We start from the raw sequence: 27,239 nt of genomic DNA on the forward strand, positions 1-27,239 counted from the left end.
TACTACTGAAGCAGAAATATACTTTTAATTAGTGTATTAATAATGTATCACTTCCACAATTTTATTTCCAAAAAAAATAAAAATAAATAAATAAATAAATAATAAGAATATACTAGATGTGCTAGTATAAAAGTATTTTTTATACACCTTATTTTTAACCAGGAGGAGGGGAATTTAATGTTTTTAATTATAGATGAAGAGAGCACATAAATATTGAAACAACATTTTTTTGCCAACACTTTGTCACACTCTATACAGTCCCAAGTGTCAGTATAGCTTGACCCAGACAGCTGCCTGGTGCTGGGTCTAGACAGTGATGGAGACAAGCGTCACAGGCCTGCAGACAAACTCTGCATCTCAACATCTCAGGGCCACAGACCTGTAGAACACCACCCTCTGTTGGGTCTGCATGTGAACTACAGATAACCTGCCACAACTCCGATTCTGATACAAGGGTGTTAAATAAGGTATCTAAGTCACACAAGACTCTTGCAAAGGGCCTTAAGTAGAAGCACTTCAAACAACCTATTTATAATAGATTGAAACTGCATTTACTCTGAAACACGCACCATCATGACTATGCAAAAAGGCAGACCTACTTGGAAGGCCTGCACTGTTCACAAAACAACAGCATTGCACCATTTATGGTCCATTTGAGTTATGAAATAAACTACCAATAAACTTGCCAGGTATTTCTAAACATCACACCCTTATGTTTTAGACATTAAGTCTTTGTTGCACTTTTGCCCAAAAAGCCAGCTGCACTAAACCCTGGTAAGATATGATTGCAAGATAAAAACATTGTAAAAAAAAGAAAAAGAAAAAAAAAAACACACACATAATGTATAAATGACTGTGTGGAACACAATTTCAGCTCAGAATAATGTAGTATTAATAAAACTGGTTTAGATTACAAATAATTGTAGAGTTTGTAGAGTTTCTGACTAACTTGTTATACTGTCTGGTCTTCACCGTTATAATGGATCAAAAAATGAGGTAATAGTTGTCTCAGATGATGGTTAAATGTCAGAAAGGTTTGCTGTCTTCGGGCAGGCTGAGTGTCAATAAATTATATATAATTCACAAAACACTGAAGACTACCATATTAATATTCCTTTCAGATGTCTCTTGTAAGGTTCATTTAGTCAATGGTGTTCAAAATCCATTCATAAAAATACATTGAACAATGTTTACAAGTCTTTGTATTTTTCTAGTATATTGTTTGATTTGAAAGAAGCAGTTTTGCTGCTGAATATTTTCGTGGAAACTATGCCACATTTTTTCAGTATTCTTTGAGTAGAAATTTCAATAGAACATATGATGTATGAATTAGAAACATTTTGTAATAAAATGTTGTTACTGTCACTTTCGATCAGTTTAAAAATTAAGAAACATTATTTGTCCTTTTTAGGAAATCTTAAAATAAAAACAAAATAAATTAAACTGACCTCAAATTTCTGAACAGTAGTGTATACAGTATAATAATCAGTATTACAATTTGAGTGAGTTGTACAAAAATAATTTAAGATTTCCTTCTTTCTTTCATTTTTTGACAGCAGCACTGGAAATACTTGTATTAAAGATGATGATTCATGTTATCCCAGAATGATTTTTAGATATAGAAATTGAGATCTGTATGTAAAAGCACAACAGAGCTGTTTGAGTCTATCTAAAGATCAGTACCAATGGTCGTCAAAGACAAAGCTTTCTTGAAGACTAGGCCTATACTGCCACCTAGTGAAAACACTTGTGAAAGGACACACGTTGCACAAATTAATGCACATCAGTTAAATTCCAGAAATGTGCCTCAAGTCTACAAAAAAACAACATTCCTTCCTGTCACTTTGCTTTAATTCAGATTAACATTGTAATGCACTATTTAATAGATAAACAGTAATCAAATTGTGCTTACAGGTTAAAACAAATTGGCTTCAACTGGCAAAACTGAATGAGATAAACTTGCAAATATGAATGCTAAGCAATGATTTGATCAACATAACTATAAATTAACATTAAATACTGAGAGGTCACTAAAAACAACAAAAGTGTATAAAAAATTAGACTGAGCTCAGTAGATTATAAACAAGTTTTTTATATATTTTTTTTTTTCTGAAAGAAAACATATATAACTAATAAACAACAGCCTTCTTAATCTTCAGCATCAGCAAACTGGTCATCCACTACAGCATAAATAAAGCGGACCCATTTCACAGGTTTAATGTGGTGAATTGCTGGGCTGTAGTGTTCCTGGCTTGAGCTTGGGCCATTCTGGACGTTACAATGAAATCCCTCCCCTACGCCAGTACTCAAATCATCTCCAGGATCTGTGTCAAAAATACAGCTGTTAATGTCGAGCCACATAAACTGTTGATTACAAAGTTATTTTTATGAAAAACAGATTTTAAATAACTTTATTTGGAAATGAAATTACCTAAAGGAGGCTGTTTCTGCTTTTCAGTGCGTTGTGAAATCTCCTCTAACTCCTTTTCCCAGTCCTCTTCCTGACTGGGGGGCTGTGGCTTGATGTTGTTGTTACCCATCTGAGGGAATCTTCTATATACTTTTTTTGGTCTCCGCTTGTATGGGCGCATTTCTTCTTTTTGACCCCTTTAAAGTTAAGGTCTTCAGAGGAAACTGAGATATGTTCTTCCTCCAGATGCTGTTCCTGTGTTAAATATGTAACATTAACATTCTATTCTGTTAGTGTTTGATACAATGGGGAAAATATTTATTTGATCCCCTGCTTAGTTTGTTTGCTGAAGTTTGCCCACTTACAAAAAAAAAAAACGAAAGGTCTATAATTTTTATGGTAGGCTTATTTTAACATACTGTATAGAGACAGAATACCAAACATAAAAAAATTAGAACAACACATTATATAAAGGTTAGAAATTGTTTTGCATTTCATTAAGTGAAATAAATATTTGATCCCCAAGCATAACATGACTTTAGTACTTGGTGCAGAAACCATTGTTGGCAAGCACAGAGGTAAGATGTTTTTTGTAGTTGGTCACCAGGTTTGTACACATCTCAGGAAGGATTTTGATCCACTCCTCTTTACAGATCCTCTCTAAATCCTTAAAGTTTCTTGGCTGTCGTTTGGCAACTCAAAGTTTCTGCTCCCTCCACAGATTTTCTATAGGACTGAGGACTGGAGACTGACTAGGCCCCTCCATGACCTAAATGTGCTTCTTCTTGAGCCAAGTCAGGTCAAGTCACCTTTATTTATATAGCGCTTTAAACAAAATACATTGCATCAAAGCAACTGAACAACATTCATTAGGAAAACAGTGTGTCAACAATGCAAAAGGACAGTTAAAGGCAGTTCATCATTGAATGCAGTGATGTCATCTCAGTTCAGCCACTTCTTTGTTGCCTTCGTGGTATGTTTTTCGTGTAACTGTCATCGCAAAAAATCCATCCATGACCCATCTTCCGTGTTCTGGCTGAGAGAGGGAGGTTCTCTACCAAGATTTTACAGTACATGGCCCTGTCCATTTGCCCCTCAATGCGGTGAAGTTTTGCTGTACCTTTAGCAGAAAAACAGCCTCATGTTTCCACCTGTGCTTGACTGTAGGGATGGTGTTCTTGGGGTCATAGACAGAATTTCTCTTCCTTCAAACACAGCAAGTTGAGTTAATGCCAAATAGCTCAATTTTGGTCTCATCTGAGTTTTGTATTTAATGCAATCCCGAATAATTACATCAATAGTTGTCTTGTCTCCTTCTCCTACAATCTTGTCTCTGACAACCTTTGACAGCTCTTTGGTCTTGCCCATGGTGGTGAGAGAGGTTGGAATGGAAGATAACAGGTGTCTTATGAAAGTCGTGACATTTGCTAAGTATGGTAAACCATACTCGGAATTGGTGCGCTGCATTTAACCCATCCAAGTGCACACACACAGCAGTGAGAAGTGAACACATCATGAACACACACCCAGAGCAGTGGGCAGCTATAGATCCAGCGCCTGGGGAGCAACTGGGGGTTCAGTGCCTTGCTCAAGGGCACTTCAGCCATGGGTATTGAGGGTGAAAGAGAGCTGTTAATACACTCTCTCCCACCTACAACTCCTGCCAGCACCGAAACTTGAACCCGGCAACCTTTGGGTAACTAGTCCAAGTCTCTAACCATTAGGCCACAGCTTCTTATACACATGACGAGCTGACATTAGGAGTAACTTCTTAAAGTCGCAGGACTAATCTGTTTTCCACATGGACACATACTGTAACCAAGCTGTGGGAGCCAGAACTCTTGCTGGTTGGCAGACGATCAAATACTTATTTCACTCAATGAAATGCAAATCAATCTCTAACCGTAATATAATGTTTTTTTCTGGATTTTTTTTGTCAGTATTTTGTCTTTCTGTTAAAATAAACCTACCATAACAGTGGGCAAACTTAATAAATCAACAGGGGGTCAAATATATATTTTCCCCACTCTAAATTACACTGTAAAATGCTTTTCACAAATGTAATCCTGTTTTTTTTTTTGTTTTTTTTGGTTAAAACATTAAATACAAATTTCACTGACCACTTTCCCAAATGCACTTGAGCGAGGCCTAAAATGTATTTATTTTATTTTGTATTTTTTTTGAGGGGGGGGGGGGGGTGACGTTTTCTGTATCAATCAATTCCTTAGATGGTTAATTGTCATCACCTCACCGTGTTTATATCGTTTAACGTCTTGTTAAAAATGACTTAATTTGGATAAAAAGGTAAATAGCCTATTTCCTTTTTGTGATCCAAACCAAAAATGATCCCTGTGCCAAACCACCTGGTCTCCCTTGTACTGATATTGTCTTATTCTGTTATTGTCTAATTTACGTTTGGTCATCATTAACAAACTTGTAAGATGAACAGATTTTTTAACTCACGGCGGCGCCCTCGTTCCCGTCAGAACTATTAATCAGTGATATGATGACGAATGATGATGCTGCTCTTGCCACGGCTGTTCACTCTGTACAATTTTCGCTTTAGTAAAACTTCCGCTAGTACCGAGTGAAACAATTAAGCTTACATCAGTTGAAACTGCTAAAGCAAAGCAGCGCCCTCGAATGGCCAAAGCAAACAGCACGCCATAAGGCCGAAATATGTAGGTTTTAAACGCTTTTCTTGCCATTATTTTACTTTGCGAGCCGTTGTAAAGGCTCTCGGAGAACATGAAGGCCTTGAAGCCTATGTACTCTGAACGCAGACATTTTTAAGGTTCTTTGATGAGTAGCATGACGTGTAGCATTATAGCATTTAACCAGAGCTAATATTCAAGAAGATTGAGAGACGCCAACGGAAGTAACGTGACTTGCGGATGGTTAACAGATATAAATGCAACTTATATATATATATATATAATGTTGGGTTATGTCAACCGTTATACTACGACTGTAACAATTTGTTTACAGGATCGTCTTTTTTTCGTCAGTATTGAATACAGGGTCATGTAGGCTACTGTATATACACCAAACCCTTTAAGCCATATATGGAATTTTGTATTTTTTTATTTTAAAAGATCAGTTTGATCATTTCTCATGTTCAAGTTCAGTAAATTCAGTAACACCTGACATGCAAATGTAAATGCCTATATGCACATCTTGATCAAATTTAGATGTGAAACAGAAATAAGTCCACAGTCTTAAGTATTGCTAAGGCATTTGACATTAATTTTATGCAGAAAATGAAATGCAATTTGTATACATTTTGTGCAAGTGTACGGATACCCTTTTTGGATTAAAGTGTGTGACCATTCAGCATGTTGTGCCATCATGAGCCACTGGGTTAGTCTGCTCTCTCAAAAACAAGCGAAACTAATACTGCCACATTCTCAGTGCCTCCTTCATGAATATAAAGAGAATAAGAAATAATCATATAAAATTATTACTTAAAATAAACTGAGAAACTATGAAAAAGCAATGAGTGGCACAAGTAAAAAGGTAATTTCTTTACATTATTTACAAGTTTTTATAAATGTATAAAGTGTAATAGCTCAGCAGTTATTTGTGAAAAAAGGGTTTACTTAAGTTAACTAATGAGTGAAAAGCTCAAATACTACTAAGGAAATAGGAGGCATTGATGTGAGAAAATATGAAATTTACAGAATCACATATACTGAATGTAGGCCTAGATCAGCACAGAATAAATCAAATGCTTTATATTGTCATCACATACATTCAATCTATTGACTGAGTAAGAGAAATGTGTAACTGTGGGTGACACTTTTAGGATGCTCTTTAAAAAAAAAATGACAATTTTAAAAATGTCTGACATAAAAAAAAAAAAAAAAAAAAACTTTCTTGCAATAGGAACACAAATGTCATAGTTCTTTTTAGTTTTAGACCTGCATTGTCTGATGTATGTTTATTTGTATTTAAATCACATTATAGAAAATTGTGAGATCGTGCATTTGAAATTATAACAATATTATTTTTAGTTTGGAAGAACAAGTGCAAGTCCCTTTAAGGCTACTAAGAACATAATTCAGGTGATGAACAGACAGGTCTTAAACTATTATGCTAAAGCCCATAAATATCCTGAAATACTACTTGTTTGGTACATTCACAATGACATTTTACATTCAGCTTCTTGAATTTTCACTTCCCTTTTGAAGCACACATACTGCATGTAATGTCAGAATAAGCATCTCACAATTACATTGCAAACACAGACTAGAGCATTGCCCTGCTCTAAAATGCATTTCTTTTACAACAGGCAGTTATCAAGTTCCAGATCGAGTTTCAATTACCTCTCCTCTATTCTTCTACTTTGTATCCTCTTACATTGTTCCCTCACTTGCCATTTATAATAGGAAGACAGTCAAAAACTCTCTCACCAAAATCATTACAAGTATACCAACAAAAGTCTGATCATACTCACCAACTTTGAATGGTACAGGCTTCAATGTCCATCAAATAGGTAAATATTCCTCTTTTTTTATCATTCAGCCTTCCTCATCACATCCCCAGTGCAAACTCAGCAAACATACAATATCCATATGACCCAAATACACTCAAAAGAACATCCAGTGTCATATATTCACATATTAGTTGGTGCAGTTCAGTAATCATAATGACATTCCAGTGAAAAACTCCCTTGTGTTGTACAGAGCAGCAAAATGCCCTATAAAAGTGCATGAAATATTTCACCAGTATATTTTACATTTTTGTAGCAAGAGAAAGGTGCACAAAACACCAGCACATTGTAGTTATTGTGCATTCAGAGGCACAAGTCATTTGAGGTTCAGCGCTACCTCAGGGGGAGCTCTAGAGCCACTGTTAAGATTCTAAACAGCTTATGACAGGCTTTTAGATTTTGATTTCCAGAATAGACGGGTTGTGGTCCAGAATAGATAAAATGATCTTGTCCATGTATTGCCTGAGTCGGATGTTTATCTCTTCTTGTTCCTTGAGGGCTTCCATCAACTGTGGGAATCAAAACAAGTTTAGAATGGTATAGGACTGCTTAATTGGACAGGTCTCCAAAATCTGTCAGTGCATTGTAAGCTTTAAAAAAAATTAAATTTCAGATGAGGTCAGGATTAATACCAACATAACTTTAATTTCGGACTGTTCCTTACACAATGGTATTGGTGGTTTCAGAAAACATTTGTCCCATTATGCTAATGAACATTTCAGAACACATTCTATTTTATTTCTCCTTTTTTGTTCCTCAGAACATTAGTAGGGTTAGGTTTTTGAAAAAAAAAAAATGGGTGAACTATTCCTTTATGCACCTCACAAAATTAATTAATTTTGTTAATATATATGGAACCAGAGGCCCTTTTCAGAGAATGTTTCAGAAAAAAAAACATGCTTCATACTATTCCATTGCATACTAGTACACATTAAAAGGTGTTTTTATTTGCCGACTTCCACTAGTATTATCCAGTTTTATCAGTAAATCATAGTCATGCACTCTTGCACTCATGCACTCACACACACTTTGTTTAAAATATCAGAACAAAGTCCTCTACTTCTCTTACCTGGTCACGAGAGGCATGATCAATCTCCATGGCCAGAGACTGCGCTTTTGTTTGTGTGGCAAACAGGTTTTTGGCCTCATGGAGGCTCAGACTGAGAAGCTGACCGTTTAGATCTTCATTCTGTTCCCTCAGTTTCTGGTTCTCCTGTGATAGGAAAGAGGGAACAGTTACAATTTACCCCCAAAAGATGATCCAGTAGTTATCCTGATTTTTCTTTTCCTTATTGTGGCCTTGTTAACTGAAACAAGAGAGTTGGTTAGCCAGCCACTGCTGGCAAAAGGAAGCAGTAAATGATTTGGTTTGAGATGATTATGCAATGCCATTAGATTAGAAAAAAAAAATATTAGATCTTCTTATAACAGGTATACATACAAGATGAAACACTACTAAATGTTTACTGCATTAGCTATAATACTTCATACCAAAAATAGTTCCAGCCCTCTAATTTGTTTGTTCAAGCCGTGCCGGTATCCGAGTGCACTCATATTTAGTATAATATACACAGAGTGATTTCACTATTTGTATCACTCCAAACTATGCCAATGGATTTTTTGCATGGGTGAGGAGTGATTTTTTTTAAGGCTGAAGCATCAGTGGAGTGCAGGAAATGGAAAATTAGAGTGGTATGACAACAGAAAGCTTTGAGAAACATTACTCTAATGCCGCTGTGGGCAAGAGGTGATATTGATGATAACCTGTACTTCATATAATAGCTCTTCTGTAGTATTGTGCAGTTATCCCCTTCTTTTGACAGGAACATGGAACTAAAGAAGTGTGGCTATATTAGATGTTAAGTGAGAAGGCATGTCAGCCTGGCAGATCATCTGAAAACAGACTCCTCGTGAACGAACACATTAGTGGTTAATTAAATGATATCAAGTCTGCGCGGGAATTACAGTTTACCATCAGACTCGGACAGAGTCGTGCCTGAGCAGACACAAGCTGCTGGAGATCAAAGGGCATGTCCTTGGAAACACTCCTCTGCATATACACAGAGTAAACAAGGTTAAATAAGAAATAGATGATTAACAAAAGCGTTTATTTTGGTATCACTGTTTTCTGATGCTTTCTTTGCTTTTTTAAACAAACAGTGGAGACTATGTCTGAATTATGTTTACAATTAAGTTTACACTGTTCCAGTTATATCACATCCAATTCCAAGAGAATAAAAGGTAATAACATTCATAAAGATAGAAAAAAAAAATGTAGAAATAAACTTACATCTATATAGGCATAGTTTTGAGTGTAAATTGAAAATAATTAGCACTCATTCGGATCTGACTACACAGAACTACGTAGCCTTCACCATAGGAAATACACCTGCTAAAAGATCAAGTTACCAGCTTTCCATCTCTCTCACCTGTTTTAGTCTCTTGACCTCCTGTTCCAACTCACTCTCACGTGTTCGAGTGCTGTATTCTGATAGGCTTATGGAGGATCTGCGGCCACTCCCCATTCTTTCTGCCTCCAGCTTGTATATTTGGAGGTGCTCAAGTTCTCGCCGAAGGTCCTCAATTACCTAAACATAAATGAAACCGAAAAATCTCTAAGCTACTGAACTGATAACATTACTATTTTAGATTTTGACAGTCAAGTAAATGAGTGCTGTATAGCTTTTAGGCAGAATAAAACAAAAGGTAGCTCTGGACTACATGAATAAATACATTTCAATATACTAGTGAATAGAATGTGCTTCTTAGTCTTCTCTGTTCTTGAGTAACTTCCTCTTAGTGTTTGACTTTAGGCTATCTTCAGTTGTGGTTTTTAAGTACACAATATATTTAAGCCTGAGGGCAACTAAAGCTGCTCAAGGCTCTGCCACTCTTTTCTATCTCTAAATATTTTTGGATAATTTTACTGTTGTTTCGCTGCCCATTCTGAAACGTTTTTGCCCACTGGAAACTTTAACACATAGTCTTACCTCCTGCATGGTATCTCTTTCCCTCTTAAACTCATTTCTGTTCTGTTGTAGCTTGTCCATCATCTTCTTGTACAGATCCATCTCATCCTTCAACCGCAAGCTTGTATCCTCCAGCTTATCTGTCATCCGCTGTCTCTCCTTTACATACACAAACAAAATGTTTATGCATACAGTCAATTACAGGTTTTTTATTTATCTGTACAATCACTATTGGGTCATTTTATGACATTTAGAAAACAATATTTTTCACACTATACTACTTTCAGATAGCATCAAAGCCTTGGTTTGTTTCTGTTTGTTTATTTATTACCTATGAACACTTCTGGTTCTATGGACATTTAGAAGAAGAATTTAGAATAAAAATATCTTACCTCATCCAGTTTCTCTGTCTGGCCTTTCAGTCTGTTCATGTTTACAGCCATCTGTCCATTTTCCTCCTCTAGCTGGTGTACTCTGCCAGTGGGAAAAATAAACTAAATACAAGCCATCCATCATACTCTTGCAATAAGCCTCCACTGCTCTATAGCCCTGAGAATCAAAAATTCTAGATGAAGATTTCTGGATGAAATATCAGGGTCCCTTCAACTGTCAGTCTTCTGTCTAACATGCTTATGAAGGACATGCTTTATAAATAAAGTGCATTACTATAGGAAACAGTGGGACAATGGAGAGTGTAAAACCTTTAAAATAAAAAGTATTTTACTGCAAGACAACAACAAAAAATTATTAGTAGTATTATTGCCGTTTTCAATTTTTTTTCTTCTTCTAAACATTGAAAATATACCAAGATAAACTAATTTACTTCTAATTCAAATTTGTTTTCAAAACACAGAATTTAATTTATTTTTCTTAACCCACAGGCAAAGCATTTTTCTTTTTTTTAACTTTGTGTAGTTCGATTTATGAAAAATTATCTCGTTTAAAAATGTTTGGATAATTTTCCTTTTTTTTTTGTGCAGTTTTGGTCTTGAGATGAGCCAACCTATTTGTGAGCAGCTCTATCTGTGTGTTTCTGTCTTTCTCCAGTCGGCTGTAGGCCTCTCTGTGTCTCCTGAGCTCCTCTTCCATCATGTCCTCGGCTCTGGTCTCCTGGTCTTTGAGCTGCTCCTCCAACTCGTGAATCCTGTAGAAGCACAGTTCTCATCATTATGAATATTTTGTCAGTCCTGCTGAGGCCCACTTTGACATTTTAGCATTTTGCAAATGCAAAACATTTGTTAGACTATTTTCATGGAAGGTTTCGCTAGTGGAAAGAATCTGCTGTTTAAAGAGACAAGTATGCAAATACATATTCACATAAACACAGTTCCAACGAAATGAACTTTGTCTGAAGAGTGGGTGGGTGGACTTTGAGTAGCGATTTACCTGTGAACTAACTGTATGTTTTCCTGTTTCAGCTTCGACTTCACATCCCCGTTCATCAGAATCTCATGTTCCAGCTCTGTCACTTTCTTGTCCAAGTAACTCACCTGTAACAAAGTTAGAATATATGCAAATATTACTATCACAACAGCTCTGAATTAGTAGTAGTTTCTGAACCAGTTTACTCTGAATGACTGTCAGCACTGAAACATAACCCTTGATCTGCACATCAGAAAAAAAACCCTTTTGCAACAACAGTGATAAATAAAGACAAATAAAATAAAAAACAGATCGTTTTTTTTTTCCAGCTATAAGCACTTTTGGCCCTGTGGAAGTTTAAATAAATATAATTTTCACACACTAACCTGTGTGTATGCAAACAATGTCAAACAGTGTACATGTATTGTTTATATTATATTTATATTTATTCATTTAGCTGACGCTTTTATCAAAGTGACAATTGCTATACATGTCAGAGGTTGCATGCCTCTGGAGCAACTAGGGGTTAAGTGTCTTGCTCAGGGACACATTGGTGTCTCACAGTGGATTCAAACAACACTACTTCCATTGTATCTTGAATTATGTACTTATGTTGATTGTGTATTGTACTGTATTTTGTGGTGAAAACACAAATGTTATACATTTAATGTTATATTTGTTGTGTTAGTTGACTCCTTTTTCATGCAAATTGTATAATATATATATTATATATATAAAACAATTAAAACACTTAAATCTATACATAAAGGCAATGGAGAGGTAGAAAAGTTTCCAAGACAGTTTGATGAAAAATTCTGAAATCTTTTATATTAATTCAAATCAACCCTTGGGACATCAGACAAAATCCAATTTTAATCAGCAGCATCATCTGGACCCATTTGACTCGCTGCATTAAGTAGCTTACATCTACGAATGTGATTTCCTGTGCGCAGGTCAGCATAAGACACTCCAAAGATAGACTGCATTGGTGATGCAGTCTTCTCAGTGCTGTGTTCAGAAAGGAAGTGAGTTTACTGTCAGGGGATTTTACCTTCTCTGTAATGTCTATTTCACAGGAGTCAATGCTGTCACTGAACAAATCCTCTGTGCTGCCGTTACTACTGCTGAGGTTACTGTTGTGGAGCAGCTGCCTGTTTGACCCAAAATACACACATAAACGATAATTTAATCTTAATACTATAATGCATCATAATAACATTACAATTGCATTATATTTTGTTTCATCCAACGCAACACCAGTTTGTTTTATGAATCCTTACCATTCAGATCCCATGCTGACAGCTATATTTTTTACGAGTAACATCCTACTTACCTCTCTGCTCAGACCTATGGATGGATTGGACGACACTGCAGCATCAATACTTGCAAACTACATTACCCACGCTGCATCACTGCAGCACACCACTCATCCATTCTATAAATCTATATTCCATGCCTGAGCATCTTTAGGAACACTGCAGTGGTGAGAGAGAGAAGGGAATGACCAGTACAGGCATTGTGAGAGCTGGTGCAGTGTCCGATCCAGTCGACCCACTCGTCTAAAAGACACAAGCGCATGCGCAGGCACACACACTATTCTCTCGTCCCATTTGCATTAGCCTCTGAGAGCCATAATCTTGCGCCTACACAAATACACATTCACATAACTCTTCTGCAGAGTCAGGTCTTGGTTGTCGCTTTGTTTTATTGCTGTGAGTCATTCTCAATAAAGCAATGACTTCACACATGAGAATCCATTATATAAATTACACACATTGGTCTCTCTCTGTGGTTCTGTGTTCTCCCTCTCTCAAACACTCTGGTCAGCTGTGGCAGGAAACTTACTTCTTGTCACTGTGATTTAGAGTGGGAAACTGCTAAAGGGACGAGAAAGACTGCCATTCACCCACACAATTATTGCCACCCAGCATTTACACTCCCACGCAACATTTGATCAGATTCTTGCAATTACACATAAAAGGGAACTGTCTAGAGCAGTGAATCCCAACCAGGGCTATCCATACCCTAGGGGTTTCTTGAAAAGAATTTTAAACAAAGCGTGTAAGTTTTTTATTTGTATGCGGATGATACTTCCAGCACTGTGTATAGTAAGTATATATACATATGACACGTTCTCTTCTTCACAACAATGCTAAGCTCGTATATCGAAAATCATACAGCAGATACAACTGGTGTAGAAAATTCAGGAAAATAAACACAGATTGCTTGTATCAGCAGGGGGTGCAATCACTTAAGTCAACGCAAATCTTCAATAATAAAACATAACAATTTAACATAACCCCAACTATGCCACAAACCATAACATTCTAAGTCTGGAACCTCAATGAAAATCTCAATTTATATCTACAATATTAATAATGAATCATTAATTAAGTAGATTTAGACTCATGAGAGTCATATTTATGGTTACATATTTCATTTTTCAACCACAGAAAGGAAATCGCGTTCTCATTATTGCATCTGACAGATTACACACCATATTTAAATGTAAGCAAAGCAAATACTGGTCTAGAGCACATATTTAGCAAATTTCCATTGCTATGTGCTTCTATTTTATTGTAAATCTTCAGTTGAATTATCACTGGAGTATAACCTTTGCCTAAAACCATCTCAATTAGAACAGAGTTGACATTCTTTTCCCAGGCCGTCTTCAAAATGTGTTTAGTATTGCTGGCTTAATATTGATATCACAACTTCATATAACATTTATTTAACTACAGGAGGTGCTAAGCAGCATAGACTACACAAACAAACACAGAGCATAATGATATCGAGTCACCTACCTTCCAAATGCAGTGCTGGAGATCTTTCTGTTTGGGCTGGAAAAAAAAGGACAGTGAATTAGAACTTAGAAAATGTTTTTCTTTTTCAACAATTGTTCATTAACACATTATATATTTACTGTATATAGGAGGGTTGGTTTAAATATATTGTTGAACTTATATTTCACATGTTTTCATAACAACTTCAGAATTTTAGTCAAGAGGTTCAAGTGCTCTGATGTGAAGCAGATCAAAATCACCTAATTATAGACAAGATAATAATTCTCATAAAAAAAAAACATGAGATTTGTGTGTCTGATGCTTTAAAAAAAAAAAAAAAAAAGTAATGGGATACCAAATTGTACCTTTTTCAGTAAAAAGTTCAAAAGCTTCATTCTATTTTTGAACATTTCGTTATTTGCACTTAACCCAGACTCACTCAAAAAATATATATTTGAATCTAGTGTTGGCCCTGACACAAACATCAGTTCACATACCTCCAACCTTAAAGTTCACAAAAGGTCTTTGAATAGAGTTTGTTAAATATCTCAAATATGCAACTGCTACTTGAGTAAAAGTTAAAGCAAAAAAATTAAAATTCTGTTATCGTTCAATTACCCTCATGTCATTCCAAACCTGAGTTGCTTTCTTATGTTGAACACAAGATATTTTTAAGATTGCTGGAAATCAAACTTCCATAGTATTTTTTTTCCTACTAGGGAAGTCAATGGCAACCACCAACTGATTGATTACCAGTAATCTTCAAAATATCTTCTTTTATGTTCAACATAAGAAAGCAACTCATACAAGGTTTGGAACGACACAAGGGTGAGTGAATGATGACAGAATTTTCTTCTTTGGTTGAACTATCCCTTTAAGGCTGTCCACTTCAAATATTTATAATTTTCTATGGGAAAACACATACTAAAGTTTCATACACAAAACTCTCTCCTGCTCTCTCTCTCTCTCTCTCTCTCTCTCACACACACACACAGAGTTATTGCCGACATAGCTTTTCTAGCAGTGACAGAATGAGGTGTGAACTAATGCATTTCTTGAAGCAGCCTGCTGACAGGGCATTTAGCTTTCATTCCTCCTCTCTATCCCACAGCCCAACCTGTCTTTTTTTATTTCTTTCCCTTCTATATTATGACACGCTCTTCCCCAAAATCCTTCGGTCTATTTCATCCAATTCCTATTTCATTCTCTGTTTTGAGAGGCTAAGATATGAGAATCTAATTACAAGCCCTCTCAAAAGAAAAAAAAAATGTTAAAGTAAACTCACTGGAAATCTTGGAAATTGTCAACGATGAAGAAGAGACAAGAAAAGTATCCAAAGCCTCAGAAGGGTTTGCCTGATGTTCATGTGTTGTTTCATGTGGATGTGAGTGAGAATGATACAAAGACAGAGAGAGATGGCAAAATACAAAATGTGCAGAGTCAAATAAATGTGAGGATGTGTGTGTAGCTCACTTCCCGATGCCTAATAAAGCTCTAATGGGCTCTAATGTGGTGGGCTGAATGATGTATGGAAAAGGAAGTGAGTCATTAACGGTGCAGAGAGACTGCAGCAAGATATCAAAGCTCCTCCACCTCAATTGTGCTCTCATACACTCACATCAACTCCTTGAGGAACACTCTGCCTCTATTACACTGTTGCTTTAATTTTGTCTATTGTAGCCCACAGGAAGACAATGTAGAACTGATCAACACTAATCCCCTAAGCGCCTCTAATGGAGATTCCAAGCCACTTAAAGTTTATTTCCCAGATGTGAGGGACAAGACAAGTCATAATCACTTAACTCTTATTTCAAAGGTTATCTCTAACAAGTCTTCTTGAAGATGAGCTTATACCCAGTTTATGACAAAGCCCTATGGGTGAAAAAGTATTTTATAACTTTATCTTTCACAACAGATGTGAACTGTAGCATTTGCAGTACCTGTTGGTTTTGAGGTTCTTCAGCCTGTTCTCCAGGTCCTTGAGAAGACTGACCCTCTTACAACACTGAGAGCAAAACCCATCCATCTGGTCACCAGCATGGCGCAGCTTCAGAGGAGTCTGACCAGCACTGGAGGAAACAGGGAGAGCGAGAGAGAGAGACAGAGACAAGGTCAAACACGTTTATGGCACATCAAATGTGCATTCTGAAATCATACAATAAATAATATAAGCAGAATGAAGAACTAAATACTATATAATAGCGAAAACTAAGGAAGCCAAAAATAAAAAGTGAGAATCTCTAGTAAGCCAAGTATGATAAAAAAAAAACAGAAGCGTCATACCAATTCAAACATGCCTCAACAGTTATTTGAGCCAAGTAGATTTTTATATGCAACTTCCAGAAAAATATTTGGATAGAGAAGACTGTGGAATGGTGGTAGTAACACCATCAGTTTGAGCACTTAGAAATTAGGTACAAGAATGCAATTATTATTATATATGACCACCATCCTTTAAGGTGGTAGTAGACGGTGTACAAATATAAAGCATTTTGCATAAAACACTATTCTGGGCTAGAAAAAACAACAACATTTTCACTTCACTGGAATATAATATGATTTGCAATCAGACATGCACATTAGATGACAGAACGTATTATATGAAGAAAATTATGTGGTTTAATTTAATATATACTACAAACATCGACCTGTTTAAAAAGAAATAATGGCTAATCAACATTTCTTTTCTGTTTTTTACTTTCTTAAATTAAAATAAAGAAGATAGAATGTGGTGGTTTTGGGGGACAGGTAAACAGGTTTAAAACAAGTAAACTTGATGCACAAATTGTTTTTTATTCTGTGCTTAAAGAAAGAAAAAGAAAATGAATAAAATATTTTTTAAGCCGCAAATCCAGCCTTTTGGGCAGTAGGGACTAAAAAGAACCGTAACACTGAATCCTGTGTGAGTGAAAAAGTTTCCCACAGTCAAATAGTTCCATCCACTAATACAATCACTAATATAAACATGCTGAAAGAAATCGTGTGTAATGAAGGCAGATATCTGGATTTCTAAACAAATCATCCTTTCATTTTAAATTAAAGCCCTTTGAAAACAGGCTTTGGGGCAGTCAGATGGAAATACAGTACTATTGTGGTTACAAAAAAATTTTTTTATAAAAAAATCTTAGGAATACACACACACCTGGAGGAAACAGAAGAGCCCAGATCTGAACATCCATTAATGCGGATCTCATCATCTGGACAGGGGCTGCTAGGATTGTAATCTCCATCCTCTCCTTCTCCATAGTCCTCAAACTGCTCCTCATTCAACGAGGCAGATGAACGTGTAGAATGATCAGAAGTCTCAGAGCGATTACACATCTGACCAGACCTCGAGGAACAAGACAGGATATGGAAATTTAAAAAGCTGAGTTTTTTTCACTTAATATCAATAAAATTAATTAATTAATTTGCAAATCCAAAAATTCAGCCTTATGTACACAAGAAAACAATATAAAAGCACTTACTTTTCTCCTGGGAGGCAAAGCCCAATCCCTTCCTCTTTTTCTCCAGTTCTCCCTCCATCCGATATCTCTGATGACAGAGCGCTGTCTACTGCACTGTCTCTGTCCGACTCTCTCTCCGCCCCTCTGCTTTCCTCACCCTCCTCATCCTCAAGCACTGGACTCTCTGGGCACTCCTGGATGGACATGATAATAACTAGTAGCCCGTGTTGTCCTCACTGCACTGTCAAAAGCAAAAGACATTTTAGAACAGTCACACAACACCCAACCTGTGTTACATAAGAATAGAAACAATTATGAAAATATGAATGCATGGATGTCTGACACAGATGCAATCTCTGGGAGTGCATTCATCTACGATAACCACAGCCATATTTTGGTGCCTCACAAGCACACTGAATATGGATCTCAACAGTTCACTCATTTGATATGTTAGTAATATTAGTGACTGAACACAATTTAGGGTCACAACAAAGAAAATACTAAATCTAGTATTAAATATGTAAATATTCTTTGTATTCATGTTGGTTTTATACCATTTATTCCATATAAATGTAACTTAAACTGTATGAGGTATAACCAAGTAAAAATCATTATATTACAAAAAGTTTTAAATTTATTATTTATGGTTATCACAAATTATGTATTTACAAACTTATTGACCTTAATACAGTCATGTGGTTAAATCAATTTTATGTTGGCCTTGTTGTTACAATGTTTTGGACCACGTGACTTGGTTTTGTTACATTTGTATATAAAAAAATTAAGAAAAATAAAAGAATATGCCATACTCACATATATATATATATATATATATATATATATATATATATATATATATATATATATATATATATATATATACTTTTTTTTTCTACAATGTCATTCTTTTAATGAGGATTTTTTATTCATTGTGTTAAAGTTGTATCACCCTGAAACTGAATGAAGAATAAAGAAAATAGAAGAAAGAAACGTAATATGACTTGGCATGAAAAATACAGAAGGAAATTATAAAGGAATCTTTAACATGACAGACCTACAACAAAAACAAAAGCTACACAGCTACAATGGGGCAGGCACCAATGTTCTTCCTTTGCAGAAGAAGTGACAGAACCGCAAAATTGCAATCTCTAACCAATTTTTTATCAATAACGCACTGCTTCTGTGGTTCACCAAACTGGCTCTACAACTAACAGTCACTTTTGTAAGTTGCGCACACAGCAGGTGGGTGTGCATGTGAGAGAAAGAAAAAAAGAGCTCTTTAGTATTCCGTTGTGCTGAACATGAGGGAGCAGGGATACAAAATGCCAGTGTGTGGTCAGGCTGCTTAAACAGTGAGTGGTCCTACATACACACAACACAAGCAGTGAGCATACGCATACACACACACACACACACACAAAGCTTTTTTTCTCCCACCTTCTTTCTAACACACAAAAACAAACACACTCTTCTCAAATTTTGTATCATAGGACAAAATCAAATCCCAGTCAGAAAATGTATGTAATTATGCGCCCTTGTATTTGTGAATAGATCTCCTCCTCCACAGTATGATCCTTGACTGTCATAACAGCAGGGAATGAGTATGTTACCTACTGTATGTTTGAGCACCTGATTATAAATGCACACAACTCGCTGCAACTTGAAACATGACATTCAAAGCCCTGCAGGAAGCTCTTATATAAATGATGGCATCTTACATTGTAAATGCTAGAAAGTGATCTGTACATGCACACACTGAATGCTTTATTATGCATGTGAGAAACACACAAAAGGCAATAGGATTCAACAGTGCAGTCAGTGCCCTGTTAAAATAATATTACATAATGGTCTCCAAAATAATTGTAACATTCAAAAAAAAAAAAAAAAGTGTATTTTCAGATGTAATGAACACTTGTCAGTTGCAAGGCATTATGTTATTCCTTACTCAGACAATATGCCATACATGAAACTGAAAAGGCATTGTAAGTTATTATAATCAGTATTTATGTCCCCACTGGATGCAACAAATTCCATGTTTGTAATGGTTTTTATTGTTTTTGTCTTGACAACGCACAGGATAGCTGGCCAATCAGTAGACCTCGGTTTTCAGAATGATTAGCTTTGTAAAAAACTAAACGTTTCAGAAGGCGGTTCATAGAGGAGAAACAATAATGTACAGCATGTGGAAATTAATGTGGTTTTTTAACCTTAAACCACATAAACATTTCATTGCACCAAATACACAACATAATGTTCTTTTTAGCAGCATCATATGACCAACTGTGACGTAGCAATGACTTATTGTCTAGTCAAAGATGTGTGAGGCTTCCACCAGTCTACTTAGACAGATGCTTTAAGAAGTCACAAACATACCACCCACCAGCCACTATATAATACCCTAATGGGCTTCAGTAAACGGCTTCAAGACCACAGTTGGCAGCTGTTCCATGAATACAGTAAGCAAAACTAAAAGAGGCCTAACTAACCATTTGAACATGTACAATAAGCATGATCTAATTTAGACAGAAAGCAAGAGGTGCACCAATTATTAAATGACTCAAAACCAGCTGAAGTGGAAAAAAAAGAAAGAAAAAAAAGAAACTTGTCAATAGATTCAAACAGAATACTGGGAAGGATCAAGTAAGACAAAGGAAGAGTAAGCTTAACAATGACAAACCTCTCCTCCTCTTACATCATTCTTAGAGAAGTCTCCATTTCATGCAGGGTGAAACACTGCTCCCAAAACAACAAACTGGTTTAGTCAGGTAATTACATGAACTGCAAAAACACAAGTTAGAAAGGTAAACTCATGCAATATCACTAAGGAGAAAATATAAAAACATAATCCTTCCCTAGGGCAGAATGGGTGCAACTAAAGGCAACTACAGAATCAGTGTACATTAGGGTCTCATATACCCTTTTGGAATGTGACATCTCTTGTCCGCCCTTGAACCAAAGAGCCCACAGGCCCTGTTCTCATTTCCATCTTATTAACAGCTTATCATCATAGGCTCCATTTAACTGCTCAATGCCTAGAGAATTCATAGCAATACTCATCAGGCCTCTTTACGAACTTGAATAAAATGCAAGTTAAATGTGCATCATCTCTACCCATATAATGCATACACTCTTTAAAACAGATATAACAGATTCTGTACTCTGTACAAAACCTGACTGTTCCATTAGGCCAAAAGCAGGCTCAGGTCTTTTTTTGTCACATGAGGAGCGGTTACTATGCTGAGGGATTTCTACAGAATGCCCTTATTTTTCAGCTGTAAGCCCAGAAACTCTTTAGACAATACTATACGATCTATGGGAGGTAGCATGGGACTGGGACTTTCCGTGACTTTTTTTCCAAACACCCTGAAAACTGCAGTTGTTAAACCCCTTCTGAAAAAGAAAAATCTTGATAACACCATTTTGAGCAATTATAGACCAATATCAAATCCTCCTTTTATAGGCAATATAACTGAAAAGGTAGTTTTTAATCAGTTTAACAAAAACTCCAATGAATACCCGGATAATTTTCGGTTTATTTCAGTTGGTTCTGACCGCATCACAGCATGGACACAGCGCTCATTCTGATTCTGGCAAAATATCAGTGCTGGTACTACTAGATCTCAGTGCTGCATTTGACACTGTCGATCATAAAATATTTCAAGAGAGACTGGAAAACTGGGTCAGGCTTTCTGGGATGGTACAAATGGTTCAGGTCATACTTAGAAGGGAGAAGTTATTATGTGAGTATAGGAGAGCATATGTAAAGTGGACGTCCATGAAATGCGGATGCGGAGACCCACAAGTCTCAATTCTTGCACCACTCTTCTTTAGCCTGTATATGCTCCCACTAATGAGAAAGAACCAAATGCCTATCACAGCTTTGCTGATGATACCCAGATTTACGAAGCCTTATCACAAAATGACTACAGTCCCATTGACTCCCTCTGCCAGTGCATTGATGTAATTAACATTAGGAAGTGCCAAAACTTTCTTCTGTTAAACAAGGAGAAAACTGAAGTCATTGCATTTGGAAGCAAAGATGAAGTTCTCAAAGTGAATGTATAACTTGACAAATAAAAATCAAGTCAGCATACAATAATCTCAAAAACATTGAAAGAATTAGATGTTTTGTTTCCAGTCAAGACTTGGAGAAACTTGTTCATGCCTTTATCACCAGCATGGTGGACTATTGTAATGATCTCCTCACCTGCCTTCCCAAGAAGACCATTAGCCAGCTGCAGCTCATCCAGAACGCTGCTGCCATGATTCTGACTAGAACCAGAAAATCTGAGCATATCACACCAGTCCTCATGTCCTTACACTGGCTTCCAGTTATATTTAGGATTGATTTTAAAGTACTTTTACTCATTTATAAATCACTCAATGGCCTATGACCTAAATACATTACCGAGATGCTCATTGAATATAAACAGACAACCAGATTGTTAGGATTGTGTCAGTTTGAAATACCAAGGGTTCACACAAAACAAGGAGAATCTGCCTTTAGCTATTTTGCTTCCCGTAGTTGGAATCAGCTTCCAGAATTGATCAGATGTGCTAAAACATTAGCCACATTTAAATCTAGACTCAAAACTCATCTGTTTAGCTGTGCATTTATTGAATGAGCATTGTGCGATGTCCAAACTGCTTGCACTGTATTTTATGTATAAACATTTTCTATTTTTAAAGGTCTTAAATTCATTTTAAATCATTTTTTTAATCATCTTTGGTTTTTAAATTCCTTGTGATTTTTTTTTTTTTTTACAATATTTTTTCTTTATTTTATGTAAAGCATACATGAATTACCATTGTCTACAAAATGTGCTACATAAACTTGCCTTGCCTTGCCTAGCATGATGTCACAGCTAAACTACGTAGCTGCACTACATCTTAAAGATGATTCTTATACAAGTAATTTCTTATGTATGATTAAAATATCTATTCCACTGGGTAAAGTCAAAGTCTTTTTTATATAGACAGTTATTATATTTTTTATATGTTTTACTGGGTAAAGTCAAAGTCTTTTTTATATAGACAGTTATTATATTTTTTATATGTTTAAGCGAAACTGGTCAAAGATTGTAATTAGGAAAAGAGAAAAATATTGAGACAGAATGTTCTAATGAGGATATTCAGACCACTGAATTAGGGCCTGTTCAGCTAATTGTGAAATCATTTTAGGAGATGGACAGGATTCCCAAGAGGCATTTGCTCATTGGCACAACTGGGTGTGTAAGCAGGCGAGCTAAGATCACATTAGAATTTACTACCATGTAAAATCTAGTGTCTAATATTGCCGCATATATCTTGACCAATCTCATGGTATTTTCTTAAATACTCAAAATATGGAATCAGCACAGTTGTAGAACAGAAGTGACGCGTGTATTTCCCATTTTTATAATGATTACAGTATAATGTATCATACTGATACATATTTCTCACTCGGCTGAGGAGACAGTTTCACTCCCACACACACCCAGGAAAAGGAAAAAAGATCTGTCAAGGCCGAGCTGATGCACAGGAACCAATGAGTCACCATCCTGAGATGCACTGCAATTTTTGCAATCCAAAAAAAAAAACACAATGTGCCCAAACTATGGTTCTGTCAATAGCAAAAACTCCCTGCCAAGACCTGATTTACTTCCCAAAAGCATAATTCTCAGATTTAAACAAACAAAACAAAATGTTATATTTATAAACGTACTATTTCAGTGTACTGCTATATGTATCTGTATATATGTAAGGTGTAGATTGTGCCTTGCTGCTATGCTGATTATTTATTTATTTATTATTTTCAAACATACAGCTGGTCTTTGTTTAGACTTGTTTAGGCTTGTGAAGTGCATCGAAACCTGCACTGTGCTAAAGTGGTAACTCAAGCCGAGGGGTTTTGTGTGAGAGATATCTTGATACAGAGATACAGAAAACACTTAAGGGGATTTTAAGAGTACTTTTAATATCACAGCTGTTAGAGCCAAAAAAAAAAGATACAATTTCTCTAAGCATGTCTGATGCTGAATGTCATACATTTTGAATAAACATTGTAAAAAAAAAAGGTCACAAATTGTTGTCAAAATATCAACTCACAGATTTTCAGTGATTTTTATGCAGGCTGGTGTGTGAATATTTTACACAATACATTAAGTTTGTGGAAAGTCAAGTGGACAATTAAATTAAAGTATGCCTTGGTGCTGTTGTGTCTATATTTAGCAGACTCAAACTAACAGAGACAGCCGAGAGAAAGAAAAAGAAAGACTGTTTGCAAGGGTGAGGGACAGGTGATGTCAGCAAGATGATAGATAGGGACAGCAGGGCTGCCACACTGTCTTAAACACATTTACATACTTCCATTAACAATTTATCTTTAAAATATGAAGTTATGTATTTAAATATCCAATATTAAAGTCTGTGTAATGGTGATCTTTCTCTGAAGTCTACTATCAGCAGCAGTTTTAACAGCGTATTTACTTTATTTACAATTCTAAGGAAATTCTGTGTTTGTGGTTTCAGTTACGGACCAGATATTAAAGCAACTGACATCCATATTCAGTGACACTCAAATCATATCTAAAACACTCACCTAGAATACATTTTACATGACCTATCATGGCTAAAGCTGATCTAGTTACCCGATGAGGTGCGTTCTATGTGTTCTACAAACACGATTATTGTCAAATTACATGATTAAGAGTAAGACCTACATTTATTAGACCAGATTGTGAGATTACAATCAGTATATTCTACAAAACTTCTTAACAGTCTATATTCTACCAGGTTTTCATGGCATTAATATCAATCACTCTTATGAGACCTTCCACATACAGCAATAATTCCAATTTTTTGTTTTGCAAAAAGGACAATTAAGTGTCAAGGTCAAAAACAACCGCGATACATACTTTGACCTACATATTGATTATGTCTGCTGCTACTATAAATTACTTGTATGTTTATACACACACTTTGCCAGCTGCCCTCAATTAACAGTTAATCTTATTAACAACTGACTGCAATTAGACAGTTTAACAATGAGAGAGAGACAGATACGACAGAACGAAAAATATAGTCTAGTTAAAGACTATCTAAGATAGTTAGTGGTAGTATAGAATGTCAGACACGGGAGGAAACAAATGAAACCGTGTGAGAAGTAACAGAAATGAACAAGTAAATTAAATCCACGATTGAGCAACAAAAAGATGAAAACCTTGAAATCAGTTCCTCATATTCCTTACGCCCTCTCCTCCTGTCAAACACAATATAATGAGCTCCTCTTACCCTGTCTCTCACAGCCGAGTGACCATGATCTCTTCGACTCCTCACAGTCCACTTCTACTATCCACTGTAGTCATCCAACTCAAGTCCAAACAGGTGAGGCCTCATCCACTGGTAAGCTTCTGTTCAAAAGTCCTTAACTACTGTAATCCGCAGCCAATGTTAAAAAGAGAGAATCCTTATGCTGACTATTTTCATATGCCTACTTCTTGAATCAATCTAATAGTTTCTGAAACCTGTGCAAACACACTGCACGATTCAGTCTTGCTTGACCACACACGCTCCCTCTACACACTCACAGAAACTCTGACAGTAGTTGCTGGTTTCAGCCACTCCTACTCTCCACTTCTCTCTCTCTATGGCTGTTGTCAGGCAACCGGCTTTAGGGGAGGTCCTGTGGGTGGAGCTGAAAAAGCTGCACACTGGCTCCTGCCAAAAACATTTGCATATGCAGGTACACCTAGTTGCTGTGGCAACAGCAAGTGCGTTAGTTCGAAAGCTGAGTGTTTTAGGGACTTGAAACATCGCAAAAACTGTTTAAGTTGAACATTTTTAGATCCAGTTGGAGAAAAAATCTAAACATATGAGAAAAAACATTCAATGGATTTGTATCGTCAGAAATAACACAAAAGGGGAAGTTGGAGGACATGATATTAATTTCGACACATCACACAAAAGTACCAAACCTTCCAATCTTACTTCCTTCCTTACAAGACCAGTTTGTATTGTGTGTTTGCGCATATGATTCATTGTGATACTAGATGTGTGGTTCTACTGCAGACTTGGAAACGTCTTCTCACAAAAAGCCCTCTAACACCTGCAACCATCTCAGAGTGAAACTTGCTCTTACTATTGTTACAACTGCTCTGAAATCTAATTGTAAAATTGATGGACAAGAGTGTTAAATGCTAATTTATTTCATTGAACTGTCCTGTTACCTCCCACCCTGATCAATCAAACAAATGACCCATGACTTCTGAAGCCCTGTGACTATGAGACCCCAGCAGCATAATCCCTGAAGACATTGGTCCACAAACAAAGCTTAATGAAATATGGCTGCTCCATACCAGACAAACTGAGCCATGTGCTGAATCAGTACTTGCCCCAATTTCTTCCCTTTCTGAAAAAATGTATTGTTGATTTTTGTCTTCTGACCTGTTTTATTCTCACACTCCCTGTGTGTCTCCTCATATCAAGTTTTCTTACTCTCTGTTTTGCATTAGCTTGGGTAAATGATCTTCATCCACACCTGTCTCCAGTTTCTCACTTCACGTCACATTAATACAAGTGACCCAAAACCACATCCAACTCTTTTAGCCAAACCTCTTGAGGGAAGTACAAAACAAAAGCACTAGTACATGTACAGCTCTTATTCTTCCTGGTATCTCATTTGGACAGCGGTGTCTTGTTTCTCCTGGTATTTGGAGGAATAAAAAAATGGATGGTGTCAATTTTCTCTCCCTCTGACCTCTGATTTTATCTACCATATTTAGCTTCTTGATAAGACCAAACATGTAAAGACATTGGAGACTGATTAAGAAAAACTGAAACAGGGAGAGATTGGGCTCTTTGGGGGGTGGCTGGGTGAATGAAAGCTAATTATCTGGAAAGGAATGTTTTCTCATGGGCTCTCTCAGAAAGAGTTTGGCCCCAGATCAACCAATGGCTGCTGGCTATTTGTTTAAATGCAATTTGTTAAAGGTTTGTGCCCCTTTCCTTGTAAAGGCTATCAGTGATTCTATTCAGGCACTGCAGTCCAGAGTATAATTCGCATGGATAGACTGAATAAAAGCCTTCAATTGACTTTAGAATACATTTCCCATTTATAATCAAAGTGTGTTAATGTGTGAGCTCGAGAAATATTTCAGCCCATTGTGAAGTAAAAGTTTAAATAAGTATACTAGGCTAGGGAGAATGTGAAAGGCTGGATAAGGCTTAGCCTTCCCCTGGCCACGGGTCGGAAGGTGATTGCTGCAGAGCCAAAGGTTGGAGCTTTGCACACAATAGAGTGGTCTATGACGTCAGAACAATTTGCCACTGGTTCCTTCAAGATTTTTGATGGGGTTTTATAATGCCATTATTCAGTGTCTGAGTAAAATAAAGCCTGTGGTGAATAAAACTTGATGATACTTTGATTTTTTTACTACAATGTAAAATGCACCCAAACCGAAAATGTGAAGGAGTTATGTTTATTTTTGCAATTGTATGTTTCTTATTAGTAAATTGATAAGAACATTTGGGATGTCAGCTGTTGCAAGAATTTGTTGTGTTGACAAACAGGAAGCTTCTCTGTAAGACTTCTCTATGCTTCATGCAACGCTTCAGTATTTAAAGTACTGTCTTAGTATTATAAAAAGTTTCAGACTCTAAAAAAAGAGATAAAAAGGGAACTCTCTAAAAACATAGATGAAAGAAAAGAATAGAGGCAGAAGATGTGATAGAATAAGCTGCTAAACAAATTGTATTTAGGCAGAGTGTCATTAGTTTTTAGATAGGCCTACAGAACTG

General features: G+C 36.3%; 1 protein-coding gene across 3 annotated transcripts; it reads right to left on the bottom strand.

Annotated features, from left to right (window-relative positions):
• Positions 1-5,476: 5,476 nt before the first annotated feature.
• Positions 5,477-25,050, bottom strand: LOC127959825 (rab11 family-interacting protein 4B). Of its 3 annotated transcripts, none has more exons than XM_052559210.1 (14): positions 24,735-25,050; positions 17,484-17,698; positions 17,159-17,347; positions 15,957-16,085; positions 14,038-14,073; positions 12,285-12,384; positions 11,258-11,361; positions 10,875-11,015; positions 10,264-10,345; positions 9,893-10,030; positions 9,332-9,490; positions 8,875-8,952; positions 7,972-8,115; positions 5,477-7,411 (listed from the first exon to the last, which is right to left on the bottom strand). In XM_052559210.1, the coding sequence occupies exons 2-14, from the start codon at positions 17,666-17,668 to the stop codon at positions 7,295-7,297; spliced, it is 1,602 nt and encodes a 533-aa protein (XP_052415170.1). In that variant the 5' UTR covers positions 17,669-17,698; positions 24,735-25,050; the 3' UTR covers positions 5,477-7,294. The 3 variants fall into 3 exon arrangements, with proteins under 3 accessions (XP_052415170.1, XP_052415169.1, XP_052415171.1); XM_052559209.1 differs by having other exon boundaries at positions 17,484-17,703; positions 24,735-25,049; XM_052559211.1 differs by lacking the exon at positions 8,875-8,952 and having other exon boundaries at positions 17,484-17,703; positions 24,735-25,046.
• Positions 25,051-27,239: the final 2,189 nt, after the last annotated feature.

Source organism: Carassius gibelio, chromosome B6, assembly GCF_023724105.1.
Source record: "Carassius gibelio isolate Cgi1373 ecotype wild population from Czech Republic chromosome B6, carGib1.2-hapl.c, whole genome shotgun sequence".
NCBI classification, from domain to species: Eukaryota; Metazoa; Chordata; class Actinopteri; order Cypriniformes; family Cyprinidae; genus Carassius; species Carassius gibelio.